Raw genomic sequence first — 18,440 nt, 5'->3', positions numbered from 1 at the left:
TATCTGGTGTTCAGGTTTCATAGTTGATGAATTATCTTAAGTGGTCAGTTTTGTGTGGAATTGGTAGCATATAAACACAGGTTATATCACTGCTATGGGGCCTGAGAGGTGTGCGTCATGGGGTAGGATGACGGGGGTAACTTATCAAAATGTTGTGTTATACCAAGAGAAGATTTCTGATTTGGCATCTACTATAGGTACCGTAATACTGGACATCCTCTACCGCACTGATGGTCCCAGGGAAAAAGAGGGTGTTTAAATGCAATTAATGGGCACTCTCGGGGGAAGGGGAGTGCTTGGCACCCATTGGAGGGTATTCATGGGTGCAAGTGAGGTGTTTGATGCCTATACAAGTGCCCTAATGGGGGGAAGGGGGGTGCTTCATACACATTAAAGGACACATAGGTAGAAGGGGGAGTGTTTAGTGCCCATTAAAAGGCATTCATAGGTTAAAGGAGGGGAGTTTGTCGCCCACTAAATGAGGAGGAAGAGGGGAGGGTTCATTGCCTATTAAAGAACTTTGTAAAGAGTGGATTTCCTTGGGTAACCAACCAAGAGAGCCCCATTTTTATTCTATGACACCTTTCCCTCCTCACTTCTTGTGTGTCCAGTTAAATTGAATTTTGAACAATAAATTTCACCATAAGTTTCAACAAAATAATCACAATAGATTTTAGGTTTAGTCTTTATTAAATATCCAAAACATTCATTGGCGTTATTAATTCATATGTCAAACTATCAAGGACCATAAACTCCCCACTGCTCCGAGACCTCGGAAAGGTTCAACATGTGTCACAACATCTGGAAAGAATTTAAAGAGGCTCTGTCACCAGATTATAAGTGCCCAATCTCCTACATAATCTGATCAGCGCTGGAATGTAGGTGACAACAGTGGTTTTTATTTTGAAAAACAATCATTTTTGAGCAAGTTATGAGCAATTTTAGATTTATGCTAATTAGTTTCTTAATAGACAACTGGGCGTGTTTTTACCTTTTACCAACTGGGCATTGTGGAGAGAAGTGTATGACGCTGACCAATCAGTGTCCAATCAGCGTCATACACTTCTCATTGTTCCAGCCCATTGTTAGTGTGATTGTGCAGTGAAAGAAGCTGGGCTGGAACAATGAGCAGTGTATGACGCTGATTGGACACTGATTGGTCACGGATTGGACACTGATTGGTCAGCGTCATACACTTCTCTGTACAACACCCAGTTGGTAAAAGGTAAAAACACGCCCAGTTGTCTATTAATAAACTAATTAGCATAAATCTAAACTAGCTCATAACTTGCTCAAAAATGATAGTTTTTCAAAATAAAACCCACTGCTGTTATCTACATTACAGCGCCGATCAGATTATGTAGGAGATAGTAATCTGGTGACAGAGCCTCTTGAAGGGCAGACGGACGAGACAAAAATAGAAAATAAAACTTCACATGACAAACGTAATAAACCTTCTGCTTTTAATATCCCTAATAATGTGATGAGTGCGAAACTTCCCTGAATATTTGTAAGGAGATGACAAAAGTTGTGTAGAAGAAAGTGTGAAGAACGAGCCCGGATGCCGCACAAACCGTCCACATGTTATACATTCAAAGAATCAAAAAGTTGCTGGAAATTAATTCAAACTCTCAAAACAAAGGTCTAGTTAAATAACAGGTCGAATAATGAAAAGTTTTTAAAACAGTTCAAAATCGAGTCCTTTTTCTTTAATTCACCGTGCACATAATTCTTTACTGGGCTTGACCCCACTGACCTGTCGGAGGCACTATCTTGTCATTTTGATAGCACCTCCTCCTATGGTTATTGAGCGGTGTGCGTTTTCTGTTGGTATTTTATGAATACTGTTTGGAGGCCACTTCTGTCCATGGGTTGCGTCTGGTATTGCTTCACTTGAATGGAGGCGAGCTGTAGTACCAGCCCCGTGGACTTGGACCTCTTTGTGTTGGGTTGCAGTGAAGAGGCCATGGTGCTTCATCCAGTACCACAGTCCTTTCATTCTGCTAATTGGTGTGTGGCCCGCGGATCGAACCTGCAGTGATCACACATTGATGCCCCAACTATAAGTAAAGGCCATGAATATATAGGCAAGAGCTGGTACAGAGTGAGTCTTCGAACTGTCCTAAGGATTCAAGACATTTATCATGACTTGTTCCTACAACAATAATTATACATGCGACCCAGAATATGTACATTTCGAGAGAGCAAAGAGCCATGGGAGTGCTCAGGACGGAGCTCCTCACATAGAAGGTGCTTGAAAGACAGTCAAGACTAATTGTGGATTTGACTGAAATAAATTAAGAACTCCAAAGTCCTAAGATGTTTCGGAATATTCAGTATTATTCCATTGACGCTTGAAAAATACAGCTGCCACCTTAAAAACGTGAGCTTTTGGATTTACTACCGCAATTGCCATAAAAAAAACAAAAACAAAAACTGGAAACACATTGGGGAAGATTTATTAACACTGTCTTATAGGGGTTTTCTTATAACGATCATTTATAACTTATCCACAGGATAGGTGATAAATGTCTGATCGGTAGGGGTTTGAGCATTGGGGTCCCTACAGATCCCGAGAACTGGGTCCTGGATTGCCCTTTGTGAATAGAGCAGGACTGCACATGCTCGGTTACCGCTTCATTCACTTTTTGTGGGGCAGCCAGCGATAGCTGTGCACTATTTCCGGCAGTCCCATAGAAAGGGAATGGAGCGGTTGGCCAGAATGCGCAATCTTACTCTATTCACGTTCTTGGAATCGGTGGGCGCCACAGCAGGCGGACTGCCACCGATCAAACATTTATCGCTTTTCCTAAATCATCATTATGAGAAAACTCCTTTAATGATAGACAGTACAAAACTGAGTCAAATTAATCACATTGGTGAACACTACCTGATAAATTTGGTGCATCTTAGGCCTTATTCAGATGGCCGTGTTCTGTCCGTCATATACGGACTGTTTTTTGGCCGTATTTCCCGAACCGACCACAGTTTAGGGAGCCGGGCTCCTGGCATCATAGTTATCTATGATGCTAGGAATCCCTGCCTCCCCGCAGGAATACTGTCCCGCACTGAAAACATGATACAGTGGGAAGGCAGGGACTCCTGGCATCATAGATAACGAAGATGCTAGGAGTCAGGTTCCCTGAAATGTGGTCGGTCTGAGAAACACGGCTGACACACCGTCCGTATATCACAACCAAACCCGGCCGTCTGAATAATTCCTTACTAGATATATTAGACAGTTTTCTCTTCCTTTAACCACCTCATGGCTGGTATAGTTTATATCAATTTATTGTGCCCAAAAAAATGGTGCATGTTGTTAACAAATCTGGCGCATTTTATGATTCCTTTTAGTCATGCCCTTTTCTAGACACTTTTTAAAATCGGTCAAGGAAGATCCAAAAAGTATCTAAAACACAATAAATTTGACGCATGCCATGCACTCCCCTTTTCTTGCTTTGTTAATCTAGAACCAACATAATATTCAATGACAACAGAGCAAATTCACAGAAGAAAAACACCTGGTCTGGAGTTGACCTTGCCAGATACATCATCAATGGGAAGGAGCTCCACAGTTCAACATTCAAAGATCATCTACAGGTTACACGAGAGTATAGTTCTGCCATTGTGTCTCTCATAGAGAACAGCCCAGGTTTTTATTGTGAAGGTGGTAGGTGCCAAACTTGATTCAAGCTCGAAAACAGAAGAATAAAAACATTGGTCCATCCAAGGATATATCTAAAAACTACAGGGGAAGCCACTCCTTCAGCTTGTCTGGTGACATTGTCCATCCTCACCAAGATTTGGTGAAGGAGGAGGACCACAGTGTCTACTTCCTTCACTCACTATGTGAGGAGCATGATGACCAAGAAGATGGTTTAGAAGACTAACCTGACCGAAACCACATTGGTGGCAGTGACGTCTCTACCACCTTGGATCCGATCGCAAAAGCATAATAGAGTTAGGTACATATGAATTTCATACATTTTTTATGATAAGAACTAAAGTATTAAATTCATTTTCAAAAAGACCGTAACAATCGAAGCACCCCCTTAGCTATATCAATCTAAATAAAGGCTTAATATAATTAATTATACGATCTTCTTCTATCATTTCTAATTTTAATTGCCATTCAGGTCTTCCACTACAGATATAGCTCATGGCCCATGCTCTAATTTTTTAATTAGTAAAAAATACTCAAAATGATTCTCAATGCAGGAAACCGCATGGCTGGATGAAACTTTTTGAAAGGACACTCGTCCACGAGATTTCCAAATTTTTGTACTGAATGCCAGAGAATGCACCCCCCACTCTTCAAAACATTGACTTCTACATCAAACACAAAGTATTATGTCTTCAGTATCAAATAGCTATATTGGTCCATAACATGGGGTAGGTGACCACATAGGCCCAGGTTCCCTACACCTCAGAAGTCTGCTAAATATCTTATTCAGAGGAAAATGAAGACGTTTAATTGGTTTTAGTTTATCTTAGATACAATCAATGATAAAGTATAATAATTTTAGCCCATTATAAATGCCTATCATTTTTGAATAATTTGTCAAGAAAATGGAGACACGTCAGTGTCTGGTTTCAATCTCTATAGGGATCATTCGATAATCTACCAAAAAGGTAATGTACAAGAAGAATTAACTCATCTTCGCATTGGTCAACTAGAATTGGTTAATACTGAACCGAAGCTTACGAGCTCCCACCTCTATTCTCTCCAGAAACTTGTTCTGATTTTGAGACTCTTGATTTTCACATTTTGTTATGGGAGAAGAGCACCAGAGTTCAGGAGAACTGTATCGGTAACTCCGATTTTACGGTGATGAATCTCGGGTCCAGTTTAGGAATAAAGTTGTTGAAGTTCTTAGAAGCTTCGGAACCAAAGACGTCCAAGGCTTTCCTGTTCATGAAGGCAAACCTGAGCAGATAAAGATTATTATAGATTAGTTTTTCTGAAACCAGTCTTATATGTAGGATCTTGTGATGGCGGTGTTGTCGCAGTGTGCTTTTTAACTTTGAGTGGCTAATTTTGGTTACATTTAAAAAAAAAAAAAAAAAAATAAGATATTACACCAAATATAGGAAAAGGGGTTCTCTACTTTGACAGTATATACTTAGCATATGCCATCAGTGTGTGATTGGTGTGGGTTTAACTGATGGGACAAAAACAACGATGGCCCATTCAGAGTTTTCCAGACACAGCGCCACTCTTGTCCAGGTCTATAAGGGTATGTTCACACGCAAACTCAAAAACGTCTGAAAAAACGGAGCGATTTTCAAGCGAAAGCAGCTCCTGATTTTCAGACGTTTTTTGTAGCAACTCGCGTTTTTCGCGGCGTATCTTACAGCCGTTTTTGGAGCTGTTTTTCAATGGAGTTAATGAAAAATGGCTCCAAAAATGTATCAAGAAATGACCTGCACTTCTTTTGACGCGGCGTCTTTTTACGCACCGTATTTTGAAAACGACGTGTAAAATTATGCCTCGTGGGAACAGAACACCGTAAATCCCATTGCAAGCAATGGGCAGATGTTTGGAGGCGTAATGGTGCCGATTTTTCAGGAGTAATTCGAGGCGTAAACAGCCGGAATTACGTCTGAAACCACTGCTCTGTGAACATACCCTTATAGCAACTTTGCCCCATTCATATTTAGGGTATGTTCACACAGCCTATTTTCGGCCGTTTTTTGGGCCGTAAACGCCCGAAAAACGGACGAAAAATCGGAAGCAGAACACCTCCAAACATTTGCCCATTGATCTCAATGGAAAAAACGGTGATCTGTTCTGACGGGCGGTTTTTTTACGCGGCCGTTTTGAAAAACAGCCGCGAAAAAGAAGTTCCATTTCACTTCTTGGGACGTTTTTTGAGCCGTTTTTCATTGACTCTATAGAAAACAGCTCCAAAGATGGCTGTAAAAAACACCACGAAAATCGCGAGTGGCTCAAAAAACATCTGAAAATCAGGAGCTGTTTTCCCTTGAAAACAGCTTCGTATTTTCAGACGTTTTTGAGTTTGCATGTACGGACGCGAGAAGCGTGCTGTCTCCGTAAAACTCTGCAAGGGGCTGCCACCCATTATTCCGGCTACGCTATGCAGTACCTCATTAAAAAAAAATACAAAATGGCAGCCAAGTATAAAAGTGTCAAACGTATTCCAAATGGGCATCATTTTACCCCAGCGAGATAGAACCTAAAAATCTGCAGAAAACCCCAAAATCAAAAGCTGTGAATGGTGTTTTGCATCGAACTGTAATTTGCGGCAGACATTTGGTGGGGAATTCGCCCTGAAAGGACATATGGAAAGGGGTTAACCGGATAGGTCAACCTCTATAAACTGAATCATATAAAGGGTCAAAATGAAATAATAAGTGAAACATAATCTTACCTGCCCTTTGTAAGTCTCAAAAGAAATTTCCAGTAAGAGGGTCTTAAATTATGAACTTCCAAAACCGCCTAAGAGACGGAAAAAAAACATCAACGTATCAGTCACCGCTTACTCAAGAATAATTACAGCCACATAAACAATGGACGCCATATTTAGTCTAACCAGTCACAACTTCATGTCATTGCCACCGACTTTCTAAGCATCACAGTCAGTTAGCAAAAACCACTATTGGGCTGCGACGTGTGAACACACCCTAAGAAACTCTGTATAAAGACGACCAACTAAGGTTTACGTATATAACCTCCCTCCCTAAATTTCAGGTCTCTGCCCAGGGTTACATGTATCACATGGTAAAATAAGCACCGGACTATATAAACACTTCTTTCTAAAGAGAACTTATCGTACAAGAGGAGGACTCAAGATCTTAAAGGCTATGTCCATCTTCACAGCCAATTATTATGTTGTATTATTCCAATGCATGAAAGCTTTACAAATAGCCTTAACTAGAAAGCTCCTATCGTTTTGTGTCTACATCTCCTATACAGACCTATGTGTCTCCATGGTAACAGACTACAAACAAACCATGTGTAGTCTAATCCTGCAGTCATTCTCCCTTCCATCTGTACATTCTGTATACAAAATGTAAATTACCAAGAGGTATGGATGGCAATTTGACTACAGGATCAGACTACATAGGGTTTATTTGTAGTCTGTAACCATGGAGACATAGAAGCCTGCATAGAATCTGTATACACAAAACGGTAGTTGCTTCAATTTTAATTTTATATACATTGGAGCAATAAAAATAAAAAAAATCGGTTGTAGATGTAGCTATAAGTGAATATTGAGTGCTGATTTTTTTCTCTGTAAAGAACTTTTTTTTAGTGTCCTTCAATGATGCTACTTACTGCATGGAAACAGATTGCCGTGGACACTGCGTAGATGATACTATCCGCGTGAGGGAAATAGGGAAAACGCCCGGCTTCAATCCCCTTGAAGTACATGGTCTGCAACAACAAGTGTAAAATTAAGTTTTAAATAGATATCAGACCAATTATAAACACATAGTTTACATATCCATGCATCGTCTTCCCGAGTCCTTGTGCTGGTGCAAGTTTTATTGGTCTCATCCGAACTTGTAAGACAAAAATCCTAAATAAAAATGGAAAACCCCCGTGAAATCCGGAATTTCTTATTGTAATTCTTTACTTTCGACCCCGAACCCTTCATGCTCCCAAATAAATCCTTTCTGCAAGCAGCATGATTGGTAGCGGCACCCAAAATTGAGCACATTGAGTGAACGCAACCGTATTACAGCTCCATACAAAGTCTGGGTCATATAGAGCCATATAAATCTAGGGGTCCATACTGTACCTCTATATGCCATCAATTTCTTGATTTGTTCTTCGTATGAAATCTGAGGCATTTACCTCAGATGAATATTACAGAGTAATTCTCCCCATAAAGAATACCGGAGAATACAGTGCCGTACAGAGGCATCATACGGCAGTGCCTACTGATCCGTGATACAGAACTATAGGGACTCCGGTAGACTATAGGGACTCCAGTAGACTATAGGGACTCCAGTAGACTATAGGGACTCCAGTAGACTTTGTCCTGTCCTTTACTGATGAATGCTGCAATTGTGGGGTCTAATCCTTGATGAAATAAGGAAATACATGTGCAGCAATGTATATGAATTATATGTGCAATGGGAAATTGCTAAAAACCAGGACAGTGACTACAGCGGTGATCCATCAGATGAAACTACGAGGACTTGTTATGGTTGGAAGAAAATGTATGGATATACAGGAGAGCGCTAATGGTAAGTAAACAATTATCAAAGTTTCTTCCTTGGCCTGACGAAGACACATGTCCTGTGTCGAAACGCGTTGCCTAAATCAAATAAATCAAGGAATTTATCATTAGCGCTCTCCTGTATATCCATACATTTTCTTCCATTTCAATTATCGAATTGCGGTACTACGTTTCACGTTACTGGTATCTGGATTGGGGAGCAGCAGCTGTTTTTAAATCTTTACATCAGTGTTGTACGTGACTTGTACAACCCGTAAAGGTGAGCGCTATCCCTTTCCTTTACAATTGTTCTACCTTATCCACAAGGTTTATCTTGCACCATGTGGCGCTGTGTACTCTTTTTCCCCCCTTAGGTTTTGTTATGGTTGGGACTGCCGACCTACATCGGAACAGTTTTCCTAATGTCCGGACTTTGTGAGATAAACAATTACACATTACTGATCTCATATCCCGAATCAATGACACACTCACCTCTACCAGTTTGGATGCCAGATACATGGAAATTGTAGTGCTCTTGTAAAACATCATGGAGATTCCAGCCAGAAAACCTAAGTATAAAGCAAAATGCATAGTAAGATACAGGGACAAGTACATAATGGTTTCTACAATAAGGTCACGGGTCTAGTAAAAAGTTTTGTATTGACGTAAAACCTCTGTTACACTGGCCCTTTACAGCCCCACTCGATGGTACAGTTGGGCAAGGGGCATATTATGGGTCTCCTTTATGAAAACTAGGGACCCATACAGTCGGAAGTGCTAAAACGGTTGTCCAATCAGGATAACTCTTTTCCATATGGTCTATATTACACAACAAAGACTTTCAGGGTGCAGTGCCCTTATGGGATTTCCCACTTGATGGTCTAGGAGGGGGGGGGGGGCGCGTGTGGAAATTCGGTTCCACATCCTTCTGCAACCTCCAGGAAGTTGAGTCCTGGGGAATGCTTGGGTGGCTTCCTAGGCAAACACAAGGGCACAGAGGGGGTCACCATAGACTTAACCCTTGGAGGCCCTTTTGGCTTGGAAAGTTAGAGACTGTCCAGGGGCCCCTTTTTTTCGTAAAAAAAAATAGACGTCACAGTAGGGGGTCCTCGACTCAATGTGACGGAGTGTAGAGCAACTAAAAACAGCATTTTAGTGGGTATCAGGTAATACTACATTTTTCCTGCATGAAAAATTAGTGGGCTCCACAGATGGAGGTCGAGGGCTAGAGAAGTCAGACTCGTGTGGTCAGCTCATTGCCGGGCGACTTCTTTTTATGAATGAGTTATCGAATTGCGATAACTTTTAATGTCGCATAAAAATTTCCGATGTGTCGAAAAACCTTAATTCCTAAGCATGTTAAAAAGCAAACGGTGATCTTTGCTGGTTATTCACTGCCTGTAGGTCTATAAGATGCCCCCAGCTGGCTCCATTGAAAACCAGAAGTCTTATCAACCAACAACGTCACTGAGGTATCTACACATGTATGGCCACCTCGACCACAATCCTCCCACACCTTGAAGATCCTCTATATAGCGTCACTAGTAGCCATTGGTTTTGGGGCAATACATTTCTCTTCTGAAAGGCCAACATCTATAGATACTGATTCACCGATAACTATATCCTTTAATGACTCCTGGGATCTGGGGTGAGACTAAAGGCCTATTACACCAGCCGATTTTGGCCGTTGCAGCGAGCATCGATCAACGATACATTGTTGATCGGAGCTCGCTTGCTCCTGTCACACGGAGCTATGGATGGGGACGAGCGCTCATTACTCCGATCGCTCATCCCCATACATTATTATCATGTCGGCAGCGCGTCTCATATTTACACAGGGAGATGTGCTGCAGACAACGATAATCTTTTACTTTTTTTAAAACGATGCAATCAGCTGATGATCGAGCATTTGCTCGTTCATCTGCTGATCGCTGCCCTGTTTACACCGGGCAATTATCGGCAACGAGCGTTATATGAACGGTCGTTTGCACGATAATCGCCCAGTGTAAAACCCTCTCATGGTGCGAATGTTCCTGCCACCACCAATCAGTGGTTATCAACCAAAAATTGGAATTAATTTTGCCACCAATTAGACTCAATAAAAGCTAACAATCTGGTTGGTTGGTATTGAAGAAGATATTCTTGGTTGAAGTATGTGGGCATGGATAATCTTCACAATCTCTAATGTGTATGACACAATCCTTACCAGCTATAAGCGCGTGGAGCTCATCATCCAGGTTACGCACCCATCGTAGGAAGCAGCTCGTACCCTGGGTGGACAGATGTTAATAAAGCTTTAGCAGCAGATACAAATATTCACGACCTGCTACTTACCATCATCGGTAATATCTGCATGACTATTTTTTTTTTAGCTCTGCTCGATTAGGGCCCAGCTATAATCAGTGACTGCAGCTTAGCTGCATTGGATAATGGGGTTTGCGGTAGTCCTACATCTATTACCTGCCTCATCAGAGGCTCAGACTGCAGCTCTACCTCTCCCCTATGCTTCACACTGCAGCTCGGTTTATTCAGGCAGGCTGCTGTGTATAAGCACAAGCCCATCATATATACGTGTACTTGGCAGTAGAATTGGTCACGGTGCTATATAAATTAGGGGAAATCTATAACAAAACTTAAAGAAAACAAAACTCCAATAACTCCAGGTGCTAAAGAGTCCACAAAGTGACCCCAGAGTCTCAGGGTTCTAGACATCATAGGAACATGTGACCATAAGAGGCCCATAGTACGTCAGCACCGGAGAATTTTAGATTTGTCAGGTTATACCCGGTGTTACCCATAATAAACGCCCAATGATCTAAATCACAAAGTCCTATTAGGGTGGTCATGAACGAAAACTACAACAAACAGAAAACAATGCATGGCAACCAGTCGTTGTGAAGTCTGGTGATGGAATGAATTACCTTATAAATACTGACAAAAGACCCCAGAAAAGCCCCCAGCTGGAAGTTTTCTTTGTTGTAAAACAGGGAGATCAACCGGGAGGGTTTTGTAAACACTTGTCTGAATGTGGACGGGATGCGGAGGCAGCACTGGATCAAGTACCCAACACTGAACATTCGAATAAATCCCTGAAAAAAATATGAAAAACGATTCATGGACAAGTAGCAGATTTCTTCACCCTATAGTCTATTCACTTGTTGCGGTCCTATAAGGTTTTTTTTTTTACCGCAATATAGAGACAATAAACAGACATGACATATAAATGCACAGCAAAGTTCTGATCGTCAGGAACCTAAGGGCAAATTGCTAAGGACTATTCAGTAGATAACTGTTATTACACACTTTCTGGACACCAGATGGCGCTAGTGTATCATAAAAAATGAATGCCGCCTATGGAATTGGCAATCATGTCTATAAAATTCTATCTACTTATGGAAAAATGTTGATGTTATATAAGCCAATGCAACATGAAACACACTGCAATGACATTATAGAGAAAAAGTGAAGAGATAATAATAATAATATTACAACCCTTATTCAATGATCCCAGGTCTAACACAACCATTTATATACTAGAGAACACATAAACATTGGCTGCTTTCTTCCAAAAACAGTGCCACACCTGTCCACAGGCTGTGTCCGGTATTGCAGCTTAGCTCCATTTAAGTGAATAAGGGCTTAGCTGAAATACCATACACCAACTGTGGACAGAAGTGGTGCTGATTTTGGAAGAAAGCAGACATGTTTTTTTTACTACCCCTTTAATGCTATACTGTGTGACCAAAAGGGGGAGTGGGAAAAAGATGAGCAGAGCGTGTCAATGTGTGTTTCTCACTCTGCTCCCCCTTCCCTCTACATAGACTTGTATGGGCAGAGTGTCTGCGTTTCCTCTCTCTGCTCCCCTCTCCATAGACTTCTATGAGCAGCGTGTCTGTGTTTTTCCCTGCTCCCCTCCCCACTACATAGACTTGTATGGGCAGTGTGTGTGTCTGCTCTCACTGCTCCTACTTCCCCTCTCCTGTCCATAGACTTGTATGGGCAGTGTCCGTCTCTCCCTGCTTATCACTCCCCTCTCCACAGAATTCTATAGGCAGCGTGTATGTGTCTCTCCCTCCACTCCCAACTCCTGCTCTCCCCTACCCTCTCCATAGATTTATATAGCCAGTGTGTTTGCTTTCTCTCCCTGCTTCCCCGTCCCGTCTCCATAGACTTCTATGGGCAGCAGCGTGTCTGAGTCTCTATCTCTCAACTCCCCCTCCCCTCTCCATAGACTTTTATTAGCAGGCAGTCAAGGGACACACACCCACTTCCTGCAGTTTTTCTCCTCTAATCTGTAACTAGGGACGGATTTTGTTTGACAACAGTGGGTGGACAGCAGATTACACGAAGGGAGGCACCCGCTGGCAGTAACTTCACTAGATAAAACAACGAAATGTTAACATTAGAAAAATTACAAAGTTGATCTATATCCGGTATACTATTAGATTAGTATAAGTTGTTTGAAAATTTAGTGTCCATTTGAGGAGAATGCCATTAATTTCAATGGATTTTTGCTTGGAATGTTATATCATAGAATTCTACTAACAGGAATCGCTGAGCAGTCAAACAGTCTTGGATTCTCCATGGTTTTGTAAACTGCACCACGAGCTAACTAAAGGCCCTTTTACACCGACCGAAGCAGCGAGCACCTATCTACGAGACATCGTTGATCGACGCTCGTTTGCTCCTGTCACACGGAGCTATGGATGGGGACGAGCGGTCGTTACTCCGATCGCTCGTCCCCATACAATATTATCATGTCGGCAGCGCGTCTCCCTGTTTACACACCAAGATGTGCTGCCGACAACGATAATATTTCACTTTTTTAAAACTATACGACCAGCAGATGATCGAGCAACTGCTGATCGTTCATCTGATGATCGTTCCCCTGTTTACACTGGGCAATTATCGGTAACGAGCGTTCTATGAACGCTCGTCTGCCTGATAATCGTCCAGTGCAAAACCCCCTTAACTCCACCCAAGTCATCATCATATCTGTCCTCTATGACACGTCACATTTGGGTGGCTTTCCCCTTTAAGAGACAATATAAGATAGACACGCTATGCTCTCCTTTGTGCACCTCCTTACAGAAGTTGGTCTAACTTCATACAATACAAATTTGCGCCAATTTGTTGCCCCCGATCAAAAAAGTTTGTGCACCCTTTGTTTCCTCTATAACTTTCCCTTGACTTTTCTTGTTTTACCAACTTTTTAACGATCAGAAGTAATTGTCCCAGCTCTGCCCGACCCTTATATTCAAGGAATTACCATAAATGTATGTGAACTACAGACAGCAGTAAGTGGGTTCAACAGTCTAGGTCAAGTCATTAGCATTACTAACTAATTTGATTGATTAAACATCTAACCTCAATTAATGGTGATAATACTCATGTTCTTGGAACGGGTTTCTGGCCGGGGATTCAGGGATAACATAAAAGGTTGGCTCATTTACTGGTAGTGTAGTTTATCAACGAGGATCTTCAAAGAAACATGTCTGCCATCCTGGCCGCGTTCCGCCACATCTTGCAGCAATTACTCTGCTTTGCAATCAGTGCGTGTTTGGACATCATCGCTTACCTTAATGCAGTAAGAGATACAGTTGTCTTCATAGTGTTTGCAACATCTGTGCCTTGGCCCGTGCTTGCATCTAAACAGAAAGCCATAAATCACCGCGAAGAATGCAAAAAATAAATATAAAATGTATGTGTGAATCATACCAATAAACATACAACGTGCACGCAGGTCCTTCTCTGTTGGTCATGCAGTAATGGTTGGAAATAGATGGGCTGGGACACGAGATAAACAACCAGTATAATATCTGAAGATACACTGGTCGGAGAGGGATGTGTGTGATCAGGATCCAGACCTGCTGTAAATAACCTGTCAATCGCAACTCACGGGGACGGCAGAGAGAAGAATAATAAGAATATTTATTAGCTAACATAGGTGGTCTGAGGGACATTGTCTACCGGTCACCGCTTATCTAAAACTAAAAACGTTGTAGTCCTCATATCACATGGAGTGTATAGTCCATCTAGACCCTAGGTTTAGTTTATACATACAGTCTAACTATACTACCTACGTGGGTTGTTAGTAAGCTTGTATTGTCCACCAGGGAGCTTACAGGTCATTTTCTCACAAAGCAGGTATATTACTTATTATCCCACTGGGCTACTTGTAAAAATATTACTAACAGACCACCAGAGACATCAGCTAATAAACCACTAGACCACCAGGGATAATGTTATTTGTTAGACCACTAGGGATATTACTTATTAAACCAATGGACCATTAGGGATATATTTAATTGCCAGACCATCAGGGAGATTACTTACTAAACCACTGGAACATTATGGCTATATTTTATTGCCAAACTACTAGGGAAAGTACTTATTTAACCACTGGACCATTAGGGATATATTTAATTGCCAGTGCACTAGGGGCATTACTTTTTAAACCACTGGGTCATTAGGAATATATTTAATTGCTAGACCACCAGGGATATTACTTACAAAACCACTGTGCAATTCGGGAAATATTTAATTGTCCGACTACTAGGGATATTACTTATTGAACCACTGGACCATTATGGATATATTTAATTGCCAGACCACTAGGAATATTACTTACTAAACCACCGGGCCATTAGGGCTATATTTAAATGCCAGACTACTAGGCATACCATTTGGGATATATTTAAATGCCAGACCAGGCTTCTTTACCGTGAGAACTGTGAATCTATGGAATAGCCTACCGCAGGAGCCGTCACAGCAGGGACAGTAGATGGCTTTAAAAAAGGGTTAGATAATTTCCTAGAACAAAAAAATATTAGCTCCTATGTGTAGAAATTTTTCCTTCCCTTTTCCCGTCCCTTGGTTGAACTTGATGGACATGTGTCTTTTTTCAGCCGTACTAACTATGTAACTATGTAACTAGAGATATTACTTCCTAAATCACTGGATCATTAGGGATATATTTAATTGCATGACCACTAGGGATATTACTTAGTAAACCTCTGGACCATTAGGGGTATATTTAACTGCCAGACCACCAGGGATATTACTAATTTAGTAATAATATTGGTAACTGCTGGACCAGTAGGTGTATTCATTACTAAACCATTTGCTAGATAACTAGAGATGTTTAGTACTAAACCACTAGACCATTAGGGATATATTTAATTGCTAGACCACTAGGAATAATACTTATTAAACCACTGGACCACCAGGGATGTTATTTGTTAAAGGAGCTGTATCAGTCATATGTAAATAAAGCTTAAAGAAGCACTCCACTTTATTTTTTTACTGCACCCTCCATTTGTACATTGGTGTTTCAGTGGGGTGCTGTGTGTAGAAATACTTACCGATCCCCGTATCTTGTCGTTTTTCGGGTCCAGCGCCGCGCACGTGATCTTCATTCTGACCTGGTTTGGAATCGCTGCTTTTCAGAAAACTGGAAGTAAGGCGCTCAACGCATTCCTATGGAGCCTCGTTCTGACCTCGCTCTGGTTCCCATAGGAATGCATTGAGAGTCTGAGTTACGGTTTATTCAAAAGCCCAATGACTCCAGACAAGTCAGAATGAAAATCACGTGAGCAGCGCTGGACCCGCAAAAGACAAGATGTGGGGATCGGTAAGTATTTTTGCTCAAAGCACCCCACTGAAACATGAATAAGTATTGTAATGCATTTACAAAGTTACTCAACTTTCTACGTAGATTAATTTTTTATGTAAACTTTGAGATGGTGTTACAAGGTGGACATACCCTTTAAGCTATACTAATTTGGATAAAGGTAAGTCGCTAGGGTAAGACACTGAAAGCAACTCTCCCAGGTTGAAATCTCAGCTTATAGTAAAAATTCCTCTTCTTTCCACACGTAAAACAGATTTTGTGCTTTAGTACCAGTTACCTTCAATATAATGGGACACCAGGTTATTGCTCAAAAACAGATTGTTCAATTTTGTAACAATCTAAAATTGTACATAATCAAAAACATATTGAACCTCTTACGGAAGAAATCCACATCATTAGCACAATCTTTTGAACATGTTGTGCAACACTTACCCTTATCCCTGACAAAGGGGATTCCTGACATATTATTCTCAAGTCTAATACATTTACATGATTTATGGAGATCATTTTGGCCATTTCTACAATTTTGACAGAATTTTTTTAAAAATGACAATACAATTTTTTATTTATTTTTTGCTTGTACGTACATTGAGTCCATAAGTTTCTTTGTTAGAGAAAATATATTAATCCGCCGAGATGTTTCCGCCCGTTCCTTGGTCTTCTTCCCGGTTTTGGCGTACAAGTTCTCAGGCAACAGTGTATGAGCTGGAATTTCTTCCTTTCCCACAATGAATCTGGTGAAAAAAAGCAATATTAACATAAGATTCAAATACAGCCACAATGTGTCCCATATTACAATATTAATAGATTAATCTTTTCTAGAAAAAAATAACCAAAAATGTGCTAAAATTTGAAGTCGAAAAATAAAAAATTTGTCTATCCTTGAAAAACTATATAAAAAAAGATGAGGGTCTCCTTTAACAATTTCTAAGAATATTATTTTAAAGGGGTTGAACAGGATTAGAAAAACATAGCTGCTTTCTCCCGAAAACAGTGCCACACCGGTCCACAGGTTGTTTGTGGTATTGTAGCCCAGCCCCATTTACTTCAATGGAGCTGAGCAGCAATATGAGACACAACCCATGGACAGGTGTGGTGCTCTTCCTGAAATAAAGCAGCAATGTTTTTCTAATCCTAGACAACCAATTTGAAGCGGCTGTCCCATCAGGATAGCCCCTGTCCATATGCCCTATTGGGAAATCCCTCTGTGTCAGAATGAGGAGCCACTCCGGCAGACCCGACGTGTACATGCCGCTAGCCTGGCTGCTGCAGGGTAAATGTGTGGCTGACCACAGCTTTCCCTGGTGATCTACAGGGGGGGGGGGTGAGAAAAGTCTGACCTGAAGAGATCAGTTGATCGCCGCACTGGCTTCTTTTTGAAAAAGAGTTGGCTATATAAAAGACAACCCCTTTAATATTGTAACAGGAATCTGTGGTGGTTTGGTAGAGGACTATAAATTACAAAATTGGTAAATCTGATCTACCGGGTTATGCAAAAAAGTCTTCATGGTTTCCTTGCTCTTAGATTGCTCATCATGGTACCGGGGAGTGGCTGCTATGGTCCCCAGCCTACTAGATTTTTACTTGTGTAGACCCTTAAAGCCTATGGTGTATTAGGAAAGGATATGAACACAAATGAACCAATGGAACTTGTTCGAAATACAACAACCTGCGTTACAACACATGTGCTAACAAGAGGTCTCCATGAGTTAAAGAGACCATCCTTATGTGTTTTCAAAGAGGAATATGGTGACACTGTGACCATTTTCCATATATATTAGACTTTTGTATTGACCAAAAAAATAAAATTATGAAGGAATCTATGAACCTATATAATAAGAGCCAACATTTCAAGCTAACGGGGGTGGTCTAATGTTATGGATAACCATCCTTTTATGGCAGCGCTTCTCAAATTGTGAGACTTGCCTTACTGGTGAGGAGTCTCACTTTTAGTCTTGAGGTGGGATGTGCCTCCCAAACATTTCAGAATCTGCCCAAAGATGCAAAGCTTATATCACCTGGGCAGATCGTCACTAGAGAGCACACTTGTAACTTTCTCTTTGCCACAGTAGGGGCTCGGTGGCTGTTCTTCGAGGGACTGTAGCTCCTCTAGGATGAACTGTGGCTGGTACTATAGGCTCTGTGGCTGTTCCTGGAGGCACTGTACTATAGCTGGTATTCGGAGTCTCTATGGCTGTCCCTGGTGGCACTGTAGCTGGTACGGGGGGCACTGTTGCCGATGAGGCCCGGTAGAGAATGTTTGAGAAGCCATGATTTAATGTGACCATTTATTTAGTCTCAAAAAGATTATTTTTTTTAGCAGAACAAATGCCACAGCTGAGATGCCATGAGGGATTGGTCCCCGAAACTTGACAACGTTTCAAATGTCTCCACACTCTCCAGATTTCAACTTCATCAAGTATATTTGGCTGATGTGGAACTGGGTGGAGGCGATATGGCGGCACAACCAATTGAACATTGCCACTCTGTCACCAAGGTACAGTGAAGAAATCTTGTGAAACCCATGTGTTTATGCACTGGGGCCATTTTTAAAGGGGTTGTCTACTTTGGATAATCCATACTTGCTAGAAGGGTCCCTTGACAATAAGCTGCTCTCA

At 41.3% G+C, this 18,440-nt stretch overlaps 1 protein-coding gene across 1 annotated transcript in view; it reads right to left on the bottom strand.

The window, feature by feature from the left end:
• Positions 1–1,323: 1,323 nt before the first annotated feature.
• TMEM135 (transmembrane protein 135) overlaps positions 1,324–18,440 on the bottom strand; it is a 322,554-nt gene continuing 305,437 nt past the window's right edge. The window contains exons 8-15 of the mRNA XM_075851438.1: positions 16,410–16,556; positions 13,768–13,837; positions 11,111–11,278; positions 10,396–10,459; positions 8,682–8,758; positions 7,301–7,399; positions 6,393–6,460; positions 1,324–4,927 (exon numbers count right to left, since the gene is read on the bottom strand). Of these exons, the coding sequence (XP_075707553.1) occupies positions 4,795–4,927; positions 6,393–6,460; positions 7,301–7,399; positions 8,682–8,758; positions 10,396–10,459; positions 11,111–11,278; positions 13,768–13,837; positions 16,410–16,556 (826 nt within the window). The 3' untranslated portion in view covers positions 1,324–4,794. The remainder of the gene's footprint in view (positions 4,928–6,392; positions 6,461–7,300; positions 7,400–8,681; positions 8,759–10,395; positions 10,460–11,110; positions 11,279–13,767; positions 13,838–16,409; positions 16,557–18,440) is intronic.

Source organism: Rhinoderma darwinii, chromosome 2 (genome assembly GCF_050947455.1).
Source record: "Rhinoderma darwinii isolate aRhiDar2 chromosome 2, aRhiDar2.hap1, whole genome shotgun sequence".
In the NCBI taxonomy this organism is placed as follows: Eukaryota; Metazoa; Chordata; class Amphibia; order Anura; family Rhinodermatidae; genus Rhinoderma; species Rhinoderma darwinii.
This window is presented reverse-complemented; position numbering and strand designations above follow the sequence as displayed.